The sequence below is a fragment of the Chelonia mydas genome, chromosome 6, assembly GCF_015237465.2.
Source record: "Chelonia mydas isolate rCheMyd1 chromosome 6, rCheMyd1.pri.v2, whole genome shotgun sequence".
Lineage (NCBI taxonomy): Eukaryota > Metazoa > Chordata > Testudines > Cheloniidae > Chelonia > Chelonia mydas.
The window spans coordinates 27,402,286-27,421,971 of NC_051246.2; the positions used below are offsets into that span (position 1 = coordinate 27,402,286).

The following is a 19,686-nucleotide window of genomic DNA, read 5'->3' on the forward strand; positions in this document are numbered from 1 at the left end:
CTCTCCCCCGCAGCTATGCCACTACGCGACTGGCTCCGGCCAGGCGTCACGGCTTCCAGTCCTGCCACTCTGAGCGGCATAGTAAGGGGGCGGGGGCGGTCAGAGGACAGGGGGGGTTGGATGGGTTGGGGGTTCTGAGGGAGGCAGTCAGGGGGTGGCAAGTGGGAGGGGGCGGATAGGGGACCAGGCTGTTTGGGGAGGCACAGCCTTCCCTACCAGGCCCTCCAGAGTTTCGCAACCCTGATGTGGCCCTTGGGCCACAAAATTTGCCCACCCCATCCCAACCATAAGATCTCTATTTCTTTTAAGACTAACTTTAAGCATCTGCAAGGTTTAAAAATGGTGTTTGAATACACTTTTACAGTAGTTACCTCCTGCACTCCTCACAACATTCTGTGTGGGGCAGCCATGTGCTATTTCACTATCCCATTGTATGTGAGGCCAGACTGTTTTTTGCATTATTTATGTATTTTGAATAGCAGTGCTCAATCTGTGGTTATGCACTGAGGTAACTGTCTCATTTGTCCACCCAATTATTATAAATTTTGATTTTAGGATTGGATTTTGTTGCGTGGTTCTATAAATGTGCCACCCGCTGTGTTTTCAGTCAGTGGTGGTAATTCAGCAGCCCCAGTGTTACACATTAGGGGACTGGTATTCACTTTTTTGGTTGCTCCCCATGATGTATCCTTCAGCAGTGGTGCCACTGTGCTGTATTTAGCTGCTCAGTGTTATTCAATATTGGTGTTTATCCAGTGACAACAAACTGTATTTCAACATAAACTAAAGCCTAAAATAGAAATGCTGAAATGGGCAAATGCAATACAATATTCATTAGAACAGTGTCCTTAGGAACTATTCATTCCTCCAGCCATTATAGCGAAAGTGACTCAAACAGGATCTTGTATGCTCAGCGCCAAAGTGCAAACTGCATAGGACAACTTGTCTGATGCACATGTATTGATTTTGGTCAAGGGGCTCTTTCCAGCAGGAAACTGAAGTAAGCTCTTGACACTGGGTGAACACTGGCAGTCATGTTCACGTCAGTGGCTTGTACAAAGAAAAAGGTCTTTTCACATTATTACCAATATCAGCAATGTTTACCTTATTGTGACTTAATGGATATTGTAAAATGCTGTGTGACAGCCTCCCAGCTCATACAAGTAACGTGAGACCCAACACGTACAACTCAGCTGCTTAATGCAGTAGTCCATGTCTGTGTGTACCCATATATTCGTACCCACGTGTCTGAGTATAGGTATTTCAGCCACAGGTATGGGAAGATTGGCAGACACAAGTAACATTTTTTAAAGTAATGTTATGGAACCAGTTCGGAGATTAACAAGATTCCGGAGCAAGAATAAGGAGCAGCAACTACTCTGATTCAGGCCTGGATTTAGCAGTCTTAGGACTTGGCTACACTTGCGAGTTACAGAGCAATAAAGGAGCCCCGGGCACACTAGCTCACTACCTGTCCACATTGGCAAGGCACGTAGAGCGCTCTGACTCCTTGGCTACAGCGCTACTGGTACTCCACCTCAGCGAGTGGAATAACATTTGCTGCCCACCCACTGGAGCGCCGCGGCGTCAGTGTGAACAAGGTGTTGCTTTACTGCGCTCTGCTCAGCCTCCGGAAACGTCCCATAATCCCCTTAAATCCCGTAGGAATGCGGAAATGCCTGCTGAAAGCTCCGTTTCTGACAGCCTGCTGCTTATCTCCTCCGAGACAAAGCAACCATTAGTGTGGAATGCTGTGTGTGAGAGCGAGGCGGGGGAAGGAGGGGTCTGCTGCTGCTGAAGAACTTACAAGACAGCATGCTGACATGCTTTCAGCCCCCCAAAAACCCACTCTCTCCCCCCCCACATACACACAACACACTCCCTGTCACACTGTACCCCCCAAATTTGAAAAGCACGTTGCAGCCACTTGCATGCTGGGATAGCTGCCCATACTGCACCGCTCCCAATGCCGCTGCAAGTGCCGCAAATGTGACCATGCCAGTGCGCTTGAAGCTGTCCGTGTGGACAGACTGCAGCGCTTTCCCTACTGCGCTCTACAAAGGCTGGTTTAACTCAAAGTGCTCTACATCTGAAAGCGTAGCCATGCTCTTAGAAAACTGGCATCAAAGATCTGCAAATAGGCAGCGCTGTAGCTCAGCACACTTCTAAAGCAAAATAATTTGCAAATAGAATTTCACTCTCTGGTGCTACTAAACAGCAGAAAGGTAAATCATAACCAATAGAGATTCTATGTATTACCACTCCATAGACTGCTTTTCAGTTCACCTCCCCCGTTCCTCTGCTTCCATGGAACGTGAAGGTACACTACTGTGTGAGTACAAGGTACTGTAGGTATGTCTACACTGCAAACAAAACAACAACAACAACTACTACTACTCCTCATGGCACCGAGCCTCAAAGTCTGGGTCAACTGACTCAGGCTCGCAGTGCTTGGGCTGCAGGGCTTAAAATAGCAGTATAGGCATTCCAGCTCTGGCTGGAGCCCAGGCTCTGAAACCCAAGTGGGCACATCTACAATGCTATTTTTAGCTCCGCATCACAAGACCTGGTGAGACACAGGCACATCAGAAGACACAGGCTCTGAGACAGTGCCACAGGTTGTTCCCCTCTGCCCCCCAGTGTAGCCATACCCTGTGACTGTAGGTCTGGAGGACCATGCTCAACATCACACACATTCTTTGTCTTCAGTGCTTAAAAAGGCAATCGTGGGGGATTGTTTTGTTTTTTGTTTCTACAGTGTGAAAACACACAATACTTATCTTGCTGTAAAATCTTAAGTTGAGACAAGATACTTTTAGTGTTTACTGTAAGATAGTTAAGCAAGGTCCGCAATATTCCCCTCCTTGGCCTGTGTTGAATTCTCAAGTGTACCTCACAGAAAAACCATAGTGCCTTGTCTCCACTATGTCTTTACACTGGGATAGCTAATGAACGTTAGCTATCATGCATCTGACGAAGTGGGTATTCACCCACGAAAGCTTGTGCTCCATCTGTTAGTCTATAAGGTGCCACAGGACTCTTCGCCACTAATGAACGTTAGTAATCCCTGAGTAAAGACAAGCCCTTGGCGTTCTAGTCTGCATGATTCACAAGGGGTTATCCACAGCTACCATAGGGTTTCCCTTATGAAGGAAAAATCAGCCAGTCTTATAGTGGTAGCACTTTGTCTGCAAAAGTTAGCTAGAAGCATTAAGCCATTTTCATACGTAGCAATCATCTTTTGTGCTGAAACGAACAGTCTAAAGTATACTATTGGACTCTGCAAGTGATCCACTTTAGCGATTACCCTGGTCACCCAAAAATATCAGTGTTAGACAGTTAGTCCCTAATCATTAAAATCAGCATTAAAGAACATGATAAAAAATGCTTTACGATTTTTGAAGGAATCACATTGGAGGTCTGACCAACGGCCATATAGTATTTTTTATCCATGGATTTAAAAGCACTTTACCAAGGTAGCTAAGCACCATTATCGCCTTTTTATAGACTGGAAAATTGAGACAGAGGTTAAGTGACTTGCGCAAGGTCATACAAGTGAAATGAAGCATACATCTCCTTAATCTTTGTATGGTATGCCTCGTTCACTGGACCCAAGTTCACATTTCAGCCAAACGGACCTTGCCAGCAGAAGGCTCAGATAGGCCAATCTGAATTTTAAAAAAATGTAGGCAAGGACTATTCACAGATTTCTAAGATATGTCCCATTACAGTCCTCAGGCACATGTACAGTAAATCACAAGTTAGAAATAAGAGGTAGAAGAGTACATGTGAGAAATTCTTTTTCCCTCTCAAGTTTCAGAATGATGTAACTCAAACAGGGTGCAGCTTCTGAAGTTAAACTGCTTTTGATTACCAAGTTTTGTGGTGTCCCAGAACTAAATAAAGCTGTGCTACTGACTGAAAGGAACCAGGTGGGGGAGGGAACCAAGCTACTGCTGCTGAGCAGGGAACTACAGACACAAATGTACGACTACTTTAAAAGTTGTGAAGAATACAGGATATTGAATGCAAGATCAACATGATTCTGATGAACAGTGGTGTCAGCAATCATACCACCTGCCAAAGGGCAGAGATTATACACCACAATTTCACTGGATTCAGTTTACAAACCCTGGTGCAGCAGTTATGACAAATACCTAACGATAGCTGTCCTCATAATCTGATCTAGGACAGCAATGAGTACAATTCAACAACAATCAAAGCTATTTGTATCTATAAGGGAAAGCAAATAACTGGCCGAGGTCTATCTACAGATGCTGTACTGTGGTCCCAACTACACTCACATCTTTCCTTTTTATTAATATTTTTAATGACTGTGGTGCTTAAAGGCCCCAAAACAGGGATTGGGACTTTATATCTAATGCTGTGTGTGTGTGTGCGCGCGCGCACGCGCACACATGTGTACACACACACCCTATTTAATGCCTATTTGATGCTCTTCCCACAAGGGTGAAGCAGATTTTAAAGATGCAGTTCTTATAGGATGTTTTTAAGCAATAATGCATTATGGTTTTAGGACTTCCTAATACCACCTTTGGAGACCAAAGCAAAAATACAAGCAGTGTACTGTACTGGTCTAGCAAGTCGTCATAATTGTGTAGTTCCAACTTCTTGACTAATACAGCATCCTAAATATGGCACGTAAACAGACATCAAATGGAAATATGCTGCTTCACACCAAAGACTTATCCCCAGTCTAACAACTTCTATTGCTTGTGCAACAATTTGGAGAATCTCTCCAGTCACAAGAACTAATGCAGGAAATCCTCCACACTTCCTTCCATTCACACGAACTTCCATGGTTATGCTATTAATCTGGTGATAAAAGCGGTATCAGCAGCATCCTCTCTGTTCAACATTTCTGTTCTTGATTCATTTGAGGCAGTGCAGTGTACTTCTGCGCAGATGTGACAGAAGCTAGGAATTTGAGTTACAACTCCAGAACTGACACGGACTTCCTCTGTGGCCTTGAGCTAGTCAGTCTCTCAGTACCTTCATCTGTTAAATGGGGATAACATCTACACCATAAGAGTGTTGCGAGAAATACTGTATTGTTCTTGTAAAGCATTCTGAAGCTATGAAGTGCTATATAAGTGACAACATATGGAGGCATGCTTAAAGGGCAAAGCAAGCAACAAGTGAAAGAATAGCTTCCTGTTTGGTAAATGCCTCAGTTCCTTCACTGAAATGTTATGTTCCAATGAGATGCATCTTACCACATTAGATGCTATTTTTATATTTTGACAATGAGAAATTTGGTTTTAAATAAAAAATCCCACCCACAACCACTCATAAATAAGGAAGAAATGAGGTGATGTTTCATAACCACAGCACTCAGCAGCAAAATCTCTCCCTCAAAAAGGAAAGGAAAATTCTCAGCCTTGAATCACTTCAGTTCTTTTATTCTGGCAGAGGAGGTAAGACCCTAAACTAGAGTGTTATGTAAACAAGTGAAGGAACTCCATGTGAGGGTTAGGCAAAAAGCATGCTTGCTTGTGGACACGCATACATTCAAACAACTTACTACAAGTGTCCTATGACCAATACATGGCATTGTTTTCTATGCTCTTGGGCTACTGTTCTGATAAGGGGGTCCCAATAAGGGATAAGATGTCAGTGAAACCCTTTTTCACTATTACAACATTCAAAAGTTAATTGTGGTCTAGGATTTTGCGTAAAGTTATCTCTGGTTTACTGCCATTTTAACAACCACCATTCAAAATCATTTTAACCTTTTATCAAAACAAAGAAAAAGGAAAACATGTAATACATTTGGAACTTAAAGAATTAAGGCAGGCCTTTTTAAAAAGCAAAACAGATTTCCCTTGTAATTTTCTTTTCTTTTTAGGCAGTGTTGATTCTCCTTTTTGAAAGAAAAGGGAAAGTTAATTACAAGTTTCTGAACTGTTGAAGTCTGACCCTGTTGCCTTAAACGCAAAACAAGGCAACCACCATAAAGAGAAAGAAAGGATAATAAAAAAATACCTAATGTGGATTCAGTCTGATACTTACTTTTGCTTGCAACCTAGCTTCTAAGAAAAATTACAGTCATGCATGTGGTCTCTCTCAGACTCAGAGACCTGGCAAGCTTGTACCAGTGTTGACTGTAAGACATTGCTTGCAGTTTGCCTTTCTGGTCACAAGATCACAGCATTGCTGCAAAATGTGGAGTTGTCTCAGCATCTAAGCCAGGCTTAGAGAGAAGACAAAGATATAAAGGAGCCATAACATGAAGAAGGAAAATGACTAGGGCGGGAATGAAAGGAGGAACCTCAGATTCACATTTAGTTGTAGCTCAAACTTCAGCCGAAGCCAAGGGAGCTGGTGATGTCATCTTTTTCTTTCTCCCTGGCTCAAGCCAAAAGACTGCGGTGGCAGCAGTAGTTATAACAGGGAAGCTCACTCCTTATCACAGTTTAACTTATATGATCCAGTATTTCTGTCTCTGACTTTTGTTTACTTCTATAAACAACTTTGTAAGATGAGCCAAGTTGGACCATTACCTTTGACAATTTAGAATATAGGTCTTCGCACACCTCCGCTTGTTTCTTGGGCTACAGCATGGTTGCTACTTATTTCAATGTACATATCTAAAGTCAAAGTGCAAGCAACATTGACGACCTGGCTTTAAAAATCCACTTCTAATTTAGAGAAATGATTCTGGTTGTACATTCTTGGTATTCAGGAAGCCCAGATGGAGACATCCGTAAACAAAAATTTCAGCTTGTTTCCTTTAAGTGATTTGTTCCCTAACCCTTCCATTTCGTTTACTTAGAAAGATTTGATGCTGCCCCGGCTGTACACGTCCAGGTCTGGCACTAGCCAGTTCACACTGTGGCTGCAAATATGAGACAGTAAGAGTGCCTGGGTTCTTCATTACTGTGTGAAGTATTGTTTCTTCAAATAAGGCTGTTCCCCAGCATAAGAATGGCTACTGAAACCAAATGGTGTAAAAGCTGTTCAGAACATCCCCTTTTAAAATATGCTTCCTATTTAATTTGCAAGATTCCTTATAGAGGCTGACAACTGTGTTTATATCACAAACATAATTCCTCCTTTGGGCTTCTGGCACAGTGAATCTGGGTTTACAAGCCTTCTCTTAGCTCTCTCTCTCTTACATTCCGCTGAACTTTCCCTTAAACGATTGTTATTCCCTATTTAAGCGAGAAAAAATATTGCTACTACATAAAAATGTACTTCATCCCCTCACCTGCTCTTCCCTCAAATACCAAATTGAATTAATACCCATCTGATACTCTCTAAGGGTTAGGCCCATCTTCTTTAATAAAAGAAGATGGTCCCGACCCTGCTCTTCAAACACAACTTAAGTGAATTAAACGACTCATGTATAGTTTATTCTAGAGCATTTCTGAAAGGTGCGGGCGCTGCACTGACAGCACCTAAATTGGAAAACTAAGTTGGTAAACTATCCTCAGAACAGGGTATTTCATAGGCATCAGTAGGACAAGCTTCCACGCACATTTTTGGAACAGTTATTCCTAGAAAGGGTTCCATCCCTGAACAAGGATCAAAGGATTAAGATCAGTCTCGCAGACCACTCAGTTCTTTCCCAAGACTTGCCAACAAAAGCACCAAATGTAGTAGGTTGTATGATCAGTGAAACTGTCAGCTAGGAAGTGAACTGAGACCATCAAGCCATTTCTGAAGACACTGAATAGCCATTTGTCATAGGGTGGCCCCACCTGGAGTGCTCTCTTGTGGCAGGCCATGGCATGTCAGGTGTGCTTGCCTCAGCTTCCCTTCAGTTCACCAATTAACAAAAAAAGTCTCCCCCGATGTCTACTCAAAATCCTATCTTTGGACATAGTTTATTCACATACATATACAATAATCCATAAAACCCTCATAGTAAAAGTCATTCCCTCAATTCCACACAGTAAAACATAGAAATGTACAGAAATTTTCCATGCTCCTCATGCTTGAGTCGACTAGCACTCAGTTCCCAATTGCTCTCTGCCCTTTTTCCAGGCCCCCATTATCCAGGCCATCCACCTGAAAGTGATCAGTCCCATCACTCATCTGCCTAAAACACTGTCCAACAACTCAGCCTTTTTCCCCCTTCCAGGACTGACTCAGGAAGGTCCACAAACCAGCCCCTTTGCTGGTCTCCTAGCCAATTCCTCATTATTACCCAAGTGAGGGTCTGCAGAACTTCCTGCTCTCTGCAGACTGTCTCTCCCAGGCAGTGATTATCTGCCCTTTACCTTTGCTCCACCAATCCATGATCTCAGATTCTTCTGAATCACGAGGTCTCTTTCTCACTGAATCTCTCATTGGGAACCTTTGTAGACTCTAGATGCCACCCCACCCTTTTAAATTGACAGAATGGGAACACCTGTTCTGACATAGGGGCACAGGACCTACTTCAATTACAGGGGTCAGCCACCATGTGAAACCATTAGAGTAAAAGCTCTCGTATCTGATGAGGACATTGCAGCATCTCATCTGTTCTCTTGTGGCTGTATACTCCAATTTGCAAGGAGGAAGGTCAAGAACACAGAGTGTAGGCTCCCACTCAAGACTTGGTATGACAGCTGGCCCTTTTTTCAATCAGTTTTTCACATCTGTCTTTCTCAAAGTGTTCATAACGTTTATTGATAATTGCTGTACAATAAGATCTGTCCTTGGCTGTGTCTTTGAAGTTCTCAACTTATGCAGCATAAATATTGATATTCTGACTGGGGGGAGTCTTTGAAACCTTTACACTGACAACCCCTACTCCGCTTTCCAAGTTTCAGCTCACCATAGACATGAAAAGAGTCCTCCAGCACCATCCACTCTGATAAGACTGTCCTTCTAAGCTGAGCTTTGATAATCATTGCCTTCATGCTGGTTGGTTTTGCTCTTTCAAAGGACATGTGAAATTTTTCAAGTGGATGTGTCTTCAGTAAACTGTTCATGTTTCACACCATAATAAAAGGGATGCTATCACTACTGCACAGTACATCACCGATTTTGGCAGTCTGATAGTATGCTAGTTGAATATCCTATAGCAAAGTCTTCCAAAAGCCTGGATTGCCTTTCATATTTTGTTTGATATTTCTTGATCCAGGAAACTGTCACTTGAGATGGTACTCTCAAAGTGACGGATGCTCTTTAGTTCTATACCACCCTAGCTCCAAGTGTAGATGCAGCCTTAGCATGATGGGAATGGGCATTTATCCCTCATAGTTACACTCCACCTGGTTTAGACAGGCAGTGGAAGCAGTGTTGCCACGCGTGGCCGCTGCCTCACATTTAACAGCTCCCTGGAGGCAGAGGTGAGAGCTGGATGCAAAGTGAGGACCAATTAAACAGAATCATTCAGAGTACGTCCACACTGCAATGAAAAACCTGCAGCTGGCCCAGCCTCCTTGGGCTGTGGAGCTGCTTAACTGCAGTGTACACTTGCCGCCCTGGGCTACAGCCCAAGCTCTGGGGCTCTCCCACCTTGCAGGGTCCTAGAATTCAGGCTGTAGCCTGAGCCCAAAACTCTACACTGCAATTAAACCAGCCCTACAGCATGAAACTAAGTCAGCTGGCCCAGGCCAACCACGGGTGTCTAACTGAAGTGTAGACATACCCTCAGAGTGAAACTGCCCTCACTTTCAGAGATACTACCTCTCCTTCTTTACCCCATATACATGTGTAGATTTTTTTTTTTTTTTTTAAAGGTAGATAAGCCATCCCCATTCAACAGACTCGCAAAACAAGGTGATTTCAAGGTCAGAGTAAGTTATTGACAAAGAATCATGTTTAGCAGTACTCTGCAGGCAAATAAAAAAAATTAGCTTCACCACACAAAAATTAGGACTGTCAAACTATTAAAAAAAATGTAATTTATGGGAGATAATGCGATCAGCTTCTTATTTACCATGTCACCTGAAAGTGACATGGTAAATAAGCATTATCTTCCATAAATGTAAACAAACTTGTTTGTCTTAGCCATTGGCTGAACAAGAAGTAGGACTGAGTGGACTTGTAGGCTCTAAAGTTTTATATTGTTTTGTTTTTGAGTGCAAGTTATGTAAAAAAATAATTTTATATTTGTAAGTAGCACTTCCACAATAAAGAGATTGCACTACAATACCTGTATGAGGTGAATTGAAAAATACTCTCTTTCTTTTTTACAGTAATAAGAAATATAAAGTGAGCACTGTATACTTTGTATTGTGTTTTAATTGAAATTAAAATGTAGAAACACATCCAAAAAAATTTATAATAAATTTAAATGGACATTCTATTATTGTTTAACAGTGTGATTAAAACTGCAATTGCAATTAATTCTGGTTAAATAATTAAATAATGGTAAGTAAGTGAAAGATTTCATACCTCAAACAATAAAACCTATAAGTTACAGGAGCTGATTCCCTTAACTCATTCTCTCTAAGGAACATGAACAATACAGAAGCAGGTTAGTTTATCACCCTGAAGCTCTTTGCTGATTTGCAGGTCTGTGCATGCACATTTATAAACATATTTCATGAAGCAACATCAATAGGATGAAGTGTCATGACCAGGCCAGAATGAAAGGAAGAAAAGTAGTCTAGTCAATCTATTAATGGAGAGAGAGACTGACACGCACGCGCACACGCACACAGCCTGCAAGACTTCATGCTTCTCCAGAAATGACAGATAAATGCAAAATTTCTTCCAGAAAACTAGACATACCTTGAGCCTAAGAAGGTTTGCAGATTGCAGTTAAGCTTCAGTGAATCAATCTGAAATTGAAGGACATCTTTGCCATCACCACAGCATCATTCTGTCCAAAGCTGGATGAAAGTCTCGTGTGATGGACAAATGTTGCTCTCACTAAACAGAACCGACTGGCTGCCGCAAAGGACCCATCAATTGGCTGATGGTCCTTGCTGTGCCTGCCAACCATTGATTTCTACCCTGTTAGTATAGTGAATCTTCCTTCTGCACTTGTGGTATCATTTATCCCGACCCTCTGCAATATGCTGCACCCTGCAGTACCCTCTGTTTTTGAAGAGTAAACCAAGATAACCGGTACCTTCTGAAAAAAGTAGCTCATCTATCCATTCCTCTGTCTAGCTATTTCTCACACACATTAATATCAAAGCACTCTTATTCAATCAATTGCTTATCTAGCTGATATTCTTAGAAGTATGAACAATAGTGACCACCACCTAGCTGTATGAGAGTTGATGAAAACAGCTATATAAAGTACTTTACAAAGGAGGTTCCCTACTTTACTGACAGGGAAACTAAGGCACAGGGAGGTGAAGTGACTTGCCAAAGTTCACCCAGCAGGTCAGTTGCAGAGCCAAGAACAGAACCCAAGTCTCACTGCCAGAAGCTGGGAATGGGCAACAGGGGATGGATCTCTTGATGATTACCTGTTCTGTTCGTTCCTTCTGGGGCACCTGACAGTGGCCAATGCCAGAAGACAGGATATTGGGCTAGATGGATCTTTGCTCTGACTCAGTATGGCCATTCTTATGTTCAGTTCCCTGTCCAGCGTCTTAATTGTTCTTCCTGTTGCGTATTTCATAACCTCTTGATTTTAAGTGTAATTACCAGGAGAGAATCACTGTTGGATAACTACAAAAATGGTATTACCTGAAGTCTAGTTTCTAATATCTCCTTCCTCTTCACCCCACTAAAAAAAATATTCATATTAATCACTTGAATCAGGCTAGGGCAGCAATCCTTGTTCTAACAAGCCATGCAGCTCTTTCAATCCAGCGTCCCTTCGCCTGCCAAGTCAAGTGAAAGGGGAGATGAACTGCAGCTATGCTATGCACTTGCTCATAAACAGATGCATTCTCACTAGCCAGGGTTACCCTTAACTTTCTCTTGTTAGAAGTGTTCAGTTTATATGTTGTTGGATCCTGTTGGATAGGTAGTGGTAGTCTACCTTCCGGTGGAACTTTATGCAACAAAATAGAGAAATATACTATCTGTAAAAAGAAATACAACAAATTAGTACATAAAGCTGATTACTTCAGAGAGCTTCTTTTTGATTGCCACATGGCTCTTCAAACCCCTTATTTTTACCACATTTTTCTTCTTAACTATATTTAGGACATGATACTTTGATATAAGAGCCCCCACATGGCCTGTACTGGTGTATACACACGTGGTAACCAGTAAAAAAACTCAGACTTGCATAGTAGTATTAGACTTAAATTCTTTGTATGCTACAGCCACTACAGGGCAAGACGTGCAGAATGCAGGGTCAGATAAATGTGTGCATGCTCATGCACAGGTAGTACAGAGATAATTTCAGAATGGGTATTTGGGAAGTTGGTTAGGTCCAAAGTTTGACATACTTTTTAAACATTTTTATCGTGAAAGGCTCACCAAAGCTGCTTTTTCTCCCCAAAGAAATGGGTCTATATTCTTAAACAAAAAGACCTGTGAGAGTGAAGGATGAAACATTTGAGTGTAACACTGCCATCAAGGTTTTTATTATAAATTGGGTAAAATAAGTCCTTAATCATGGAAGATATCTGTGGACTTACTTTGAAGGAAACCACTTCCTGTTATAGGGTATATGGGTCCTCTCTCACAACACTGGCCGAAAGTACCAGACTATGCTAGCCAGGTAACTAGAGAACTGGGGCACCAATTTATATTCAGTATGTTACTTTAGAACTCATGCAATCTCCAAGAGATCTTCTGAGACAAACAGCTGCACAGATCCAGGAATGAGAGCTGATGAGGCATGTATGTAATGCTATTACAATGCAAAATAAAACTGGCTTTTCAAATTCAGAGGGCCTAATCCAAAGCCCACTGAAGTCAACAGAAAGGCTCCGTTTACCTTCAGTGGTTTGGACCAGGATCATACATCTGAATGCTGCTTCCCCCCCCCCCACACACACACACAAACAAACACCTGGAGATGTGCTAATGGGCCACTTCACCTTGAACAGTCCCTTGAAATGTGTGTCAACTGCTTATGCTAAACAATCTGTTTTACCTTCTGTTTAGCTGTGACACCCTTAACACATGCTCCAGACCTGAAGAAGAGCTCTGTGTAAGCTCAAAAGCTTGTCTCTCACCAACAAAAGTTGGTCCAATAAAATACATTACCTTACCCACCTTGTCTGTCTAATACCTGACCAGTGATACAAGGAATCATTATTTTGCTATCAATTCTCTCTCAGGATTTTAAGATTAGGTTGAGTGGAGTGAACAATACTTGAGTATTCCAGTAACTTTTCACAAAGTGATCCTGCCCCACCATTTCTATTCTATTTACTCACATACAGTAAATAAATTGTTTAGTAACCCACTTACATCGTAATACAATCAAACTTCAGTAGATTCTCTTCAAACTTCTATACATTTTGGTAGAAGACCTGCGTTAAGTGTGATTGCCTGAACCCTCTTAGCTCTGCTCTGTCCTTTCTCTCTCAGATTCTGGTTATTTTTCCCCCTTTCTTTTTTTCTAATCAGTACTGCCAAAGAGTACTGCAGTGTTCCAGGGTCAAAGCACTATACAAGGAAAGCTGGCAAAGCACTACAGCAATGTTCCTGGACTGCACAGACTGGTTGTCTCTATAGTCTTTTCTGTAAGGTGCGTCCAGGCAGAAGTCCTATAATCATTGTGCATAAGTGCTTTGGAAAAAACATTGAATAATGTATGATGTTCCGAAGCATAATGATAAACATTTTAATATTTAAATATTTTCCTTTCTTATTTTTAATGGCTGATGACAATTGTTGAATTTGTAGCTCTAAGAACTGAAGTTCTCCATCCACAAAACCGGCACTGCATGGATGGCAGAAATGCATCTTTGGCTCCACCATGCTGGCAATATATCGTAGCCTTGACCTGGAGGAGCCACCATGAAAGAATAGTTCAGTTCCCATGGTCATTCACCCCCGGCCCTCTGTGATCAAAGTTGGTCCAATAAAAGATATTACCTCACCCACCTTGTCTCTCTAATCTCCTGGGACCGACATCGCTACAACAACAAGACTGCATATGAGTTTACAGAGATATTCAGCACAGAAGCTTCTGTGAACATAAGAGATTTTTAGGACACTTACTCCCATGAAGGTATATAAAAAGAGTATCAAAAGGGATTTAAGAGATTCAAAGGTGGAGATGGGGGCGCTGCATGGCAAAATCAAATGCTTTAAGATAAATTGCTGGGCTAGGAGCTTTTTATTTGTACATTTCCGCTTTGAAACAAAGCGACACCTAAAATAAGTTTCCTAAAACAATGCTAAAATATTTGACATGCACTTGTCTTTATCCACAGGAAGCACCAACAAAATATAAACATTTCTAACTGCCCCAAGTCACAGCACTCAACCTTGACTCAAACTCAGCTGTCCAAAGAATCAACATAATGCTTCAGATCTGCCACTGCCAGAATGTGTTATTGTAGGCAGAGGAAGATTACTTCCTCCCAAAGTGCTTTGCCACCTCCCCATGCTCCAATAGAGCAATGCACTGAAACACATATTTAACTGTAGATACATGCTTTACTCTATTGGGGCCTTAACCATACATGGGGAACAGTACAATCACTCATGTCATTCACAAATCTGGAGCAGGGCCAAGTGTAAGCTCTTACTCCTGGGGAAATTCTTTGCCACTGCACACTTGCAGAACTCATGTCCCTTACAGATTTCTTTGCTTCCCCGCAGAAAAATGACTTTCTGGTGGGGAGCAAAGGGACACTGCAAGATCAACCACACCTCCCCTCCCTCCCCCGAGCAGCACAGGTGCATTGTTTCAAGTGCCCAGAGCAGCCAGCAGAGAGGTAAATTGCCATGGGGGAGGGAAAACGGGACACACCCATGGGTGTAGTTTGTGGGGGCACAGGGGCACTGCCCTCCCAAAGAGGGGAGAGGGGGCATGCAGTGTCACTGCCCCTGCTCTTTTCTGCAAGTGCTGAGCTACTCAACACTTGCTCTGCTCAGCCTGCCAGGAGGGAGGGTGCTCAGTCATTCCCACGCTGTCTCTCTCCCTGGGCATGTTTCTGGCTCCCTAGGCTCCTCTCCCCACAAGCTGGGCCTGAGAAGAGAGCAGAAGAGGTGGCATAGAGCAGTTCCTCTCCTGCCAGGTGAGGGAGGGTGGCTGCTCTGGCTCACTGACTCTGCAGAGGCCTCCTGGGTCCTAGTGCTGGTCATCTTCCCCTTCTATGAGTGCTGGGCGCCCTGCATGGCCAGCATCCTGGTGCCACTACAATGGTGAGTGCCTCCGGTGGGGTGGGGCAAGGGGCAAGAGAAAGGGGAGAAAGGGGGAGCCCAGCATGTGGCATCCCCTCAGCAGTAGCTGGGGCTCCCCCATTAAGCAGGCCCATCCCCTCCAACACTGGCAGCAGAGGTACGACTCCAGGCAGCAGTAAGGGCCAGTCAGGCAGGGGGAGAGAAGCGGACAACTGGCACATGCACACGCCCCCTCCCAAAAATATAGCAATCAAACTACACCTATGGCGCCCTGTCTGGTGGTTTCTACCCTGCAGTAGGCTCAACTGCTAGTCCCAGCTGGGCTGTGGGTAGGGAAGGAGGAGACTTCCTCTTCCCCTGCAAGGAGCAGCCAAAGCTGGGACTACCCCCAGAAACATCCCCCGGCTGCAGGAAGCGCTGCACCCTCCCACTTCCTGCTCCCATCACCCATCAGCAGCAGGGGGAGGGGTCACTGTGTGGGGAGATGCTCCTGTCCACTCAACCCCCATGCATGAGGACCTTCCCCCATACCCAGACCTGCCCCCCATGGAGCCTCACCCCCTGACACACTCAGAACCCCCCACAAGCTCTCCACACCCAGAACCCCCACTCCACCGAGCCTCAGCCCCTCCACCCAGAGTGCCCCTGCACCTGACCCACCCCCACTAAGCCCCACCCCCTGCATCGAGACCCCTCCCACCCCAAGCAGCCCCACCCTCTGAACCTGAACCACCCCACCATGCTCCACTCCCCCAACACTCAGACCCCCCACTGAGCCTCCCAAACCCAGACCCCCCTGCCAAGCCCATCTTCACCTGGACCCCCCCCTGCAGAATCCCATTGCCCCTGCACCTGGAATCCCACAACAAGGCCTTGCGGATCCAGATCCCCCTCTGCACTCAGACCCCCCCACTGGGACACCTGCATCCAGACTACTCCACACAAAACCCTTACATCCCACATCTGGACCCCTCCACACTAAGCCCCTCCACACTTGGATTCTGCTGGGCTAAGCCTGTCTGCCCACACCCGATGCACCTGGCGCAGAGGAATAGGGTGCTGGGGTGTTTCTGGAACAGGCCCAGATCTTGTGCTGAGTCAGGATTGGGGCACAGCCTCACCACTGAGTCCATATCCCGGGGGGAGAGGAAGGCACGGGCTGCAGGGTCATCTCCCACCTCTGAGCAGCCAGTGGCCTGTGCTTCCCCCTGTCGTGCTGGAGTTTCCACATTTATTTCTTAACAAATAATTTGCAGAATTTTAATATTTTTGGCACAGAATTTGGCGGGGCTTCAGCCAACTTAGACATCTAGTTCCATCTCCACACCTATGACTAGGTTCCTCCATACCCATGACACTACACTGTCTGCCACCACCACCACACCAGGGACTGTTCTATATGAACCAGGAGGTAGGGCCGCAGTTCAATTTTGCATGCTAGGGGAAAGAGAGGGATGCATATTAGGGAACACTTTCTTTGTTGCAGCCCTCTGGCAACAGGGATACGTGGGATGGTGCTCGGGCTGGGTGTGCTCATCTGTTGTTGGGCCTTATGCAACCATCTAGGTAGCACAACCCTACTGCTGCCACTGTTCCCTATGAGAAGAGTGCGTCATCGTTCTGTTTTTAAAATACTTCTTTATGGGAAGACAACACAATTTCAAACTTGCCTAGTCATTAAGTATACACTGAAGCTGCTCTCCAGCTCCATAACTTTATTTAGGTGTTTGTATGGATGGGGGACATTTTACAAATTCTAAATGCATACAAAGAACGGTCATTTCAACTCGTTTTATGGGTCAAGTTCTAGTATTTTTAAAAGATTTACTCACCAAGACTGTTGTGGCATCAGCCCATCAGGTCACTGCCAGTGTTCTTTTTATAATCTACTTCACTTGACAAAGTTTAGCTTCCCCCTTTAACTACCACAACAATACGTGACACAGCCTTTGCCTGCTGGATAGATATAAAATATCCTTATCACATCTTTCAATTCTGTTCTGCTTCCTTAATGGTGTCTGAACAAACATAAAAAGCTACAGGAAAGGAGAAACTGTCAACTCTCATGTTATCGACAGACTTGATCAGCACACAGCCAGAAGTTGCAAACCCAATCGTGTGTGGAAGGCTTCACTGAAAAGCAACCCAGACGAGCACCTAATCTGGGAATGCCTGATTACCTGCAGAAGAAGTGTGTCTTATTCTTAATATGCACTACCCTAAAACTGATTTAGAGTTCTGGACTTTCAAAGTCACTGTTTACCGTATATTTTGCTTGGGCTTGATCTGGAATCATTAATGCACGATGGTAGCCAAAGTCTAGGTTCATGGTATCTGTGGAACTAACTCAGACCAGAGGAAATCAGATTTTTCATGGACACAATTCACTGACTCTGGAAGTACAGCAACTGGCTGTCCTCAGTGCCTGATCAGCACTGGTATTTGCTGAGCTGGGGCTGAAACCTGATTGCCTCCACCTGTAAGAGCGAATTGTTTCTATTTAGAGAGGAGAAAGGTGATTGGCAGAAAAATGGTTTTCTTCATGAGGCTCTTTTAAACCCATTTAGCCTGCCCTTTACTCAGATAACCTATTGGTCCTCTGTGGTGAGGCACTTCATGATGGAGCTCTTCCTCCATCAACACAAACAAGCCCACTGCTATTTATCTGGTGCATAAGCCTGGGGTTCTCTTAGACAATTAGGAGGGAAGCTAATAATAACCCAAGAGACAAAACTGCCATGTATTTTTTTGAAATACGAAGTAGATTCAATTGACATACTTTTCTACACTAGCCTTCGCTTTGTATAATCAAGAGAGCAGGACTGAGAGAGTGGCATTTTCTCCCTTGCCCACTGTGGACTTTTTCCAGGCCATCTGTGTGGAATGCCAGACAGGACAGTCTATCTTCCCTGCAGAATAGCATAGTGGTGCCAGCCACTTCACTACAAAAAATGGAGGGGAGAGTGAGGGAGGAAGGGCAGGCAGGGAGCTTCTTTTGTTTTCCTTATTTGTTTGTTTGCTTTACTTGGGCAGCAAACAGAGGGCTTTCCTCTTGCCAAATTCACTCCCATGGTGAAATGTTCCCAATTACACTGTGGTGGAGAGAAAAAACGAAGTTTGCAATTAGAGCTGCAGGAGTTTGAGTGTCATTTCCTAGGCAATAAGTGAGACTGCCAAGTATGGTGCATCTCTGCAAAGAACTCAAACCTGAGCAGATCAGCTACTACTATTATTTCTTCAATAATTATTTTTATAAAGTGCCTTTTCTTTAACAAAATACTCCAAAGTACGCTGAGTACTCACCATAAGCCTCTGTTACAAGTCAGCCTTCTATAAGCCATTTCACCATCTTCCAACTCTCCTCAGTTTTATATTTGCAACACCTGCAAAGAGCTGGATGGCTAATTCAGGGTTCTGTAGAACACACAGCATAAAAATAGTTCTTATACTTTCACAGCGCACAGGGAGGTTGTTTTACATATCCTGTGCAAGTCAAATACTTCTCCTTGTGGGATTCTCTTTGTTGGAGCCCTAAAATCACCCATCCTTCGTATGTCTCAGAGCCTCAAATTGCAATGGTCTTTCTTCCACTCTCCAGAGGAAACCGAAAGAGGCATTATATCTCACCTCACATAAGAGAAGGAACTCACTCCCTGCGTAGCAATCTCAGCTCCTGCCAGACCAGGAAACAAGAGTGTGGAAAGAGATTCTAACCTGGACATTGCAGAACGCTGTTCATGCACCAAGACAGTCCCAGGTGCTGGACTTTTTACATTACGTTGCATGGCAATAGCCTCAATTCCTTTCAATTTTGGTGCGATGGTGAAAGTTCAATATGTTCCACAAGCAGAGCAAATGGCAGACAGGAAAAATACAGATGCAAGAGAGTCCGTTGGAGTTGAATGGTGAATCAACAATAGGTTCTCACAGGGCTGCAAGCCCCACCCTAAAAGATATAATCCCCCCAAATATAAATTCAATCATTCTGGGAGTTGTACAGCTGTTTAAGATTAAAGAAGAGCCAACACTAAAGATTTGCATTTGCAAACTAGGTCCTGAAGTCACACCTTGATAAGTTTCACTGGACTTATTGTCCCGCTTTATGGCCAATGGTTAGCCAGTGTATGTTTGAAGAAAAGGAATAACAGGGGAGAAAGGGAGAAGAGAAGAAGAATGGCAACAAAAGCCAATGTTCAACCCCTACCTCCAAGGCAAAAAACAAACAAACCAAAGCTACTCTGTACCTACTGTAAGACCTCTGTCCAGTTTTGATCTGCCATGCAACTTCTGCCCACAAAAAGAGTGCAGCAATACACTGAAAGTAAACATATTTGGAAGATAAAACTTGCCACTTGCCACACAAATGTTCCAATTTTTTCCAGCAGAAACAGAGCAAAAAAAAAAAAAAAAGACTGTTTAAATCAGTTTGCCTAAAATAAGCCATCCCTTATTACATACCACTCCCTCCCTATGCAGAGGGATTTAGGAAGCATGTATTGCCATGATCTG

At 43.7% G+C, this 19,686-nt stretch overlaps 1 protein-coding gene across 7 annotated transcripts in view; it reads right to left on the bottom strand.

The window, feature by feature from the left end:
- MOB2 (MOB kinase activator 2) overlaps positions 1-19,686 on the bottom strand; it is a 156,103-nt gene that overhangs the window by 117,053 nt on the left and 19,364 nt on the right. The window contains exon 1 of one of the 7 annotated variants that reach the window (XM_037899617.2): positions 18,481-18,533. The exons of 4 other annotated variants lie outside the window; for them this stretch is intronic. In XM_037899617.2, the coding sequence (XP_037755545.1) occupies positions 18,481-18,518 (38 nt within the window). In that variant the 5' untranslated portion in view covers positions 18,519-18,533. Of the gene's footprint in view, positions 1-12,317; positions 12,344-17,009; positions 17,129-18,480; positions 18,534-19,686 lie in introns of those variants that run through there. 2 more of the 7 variants (XM_037899619.2, XM_037899620.2) reach the window with 2 other exon arrangements.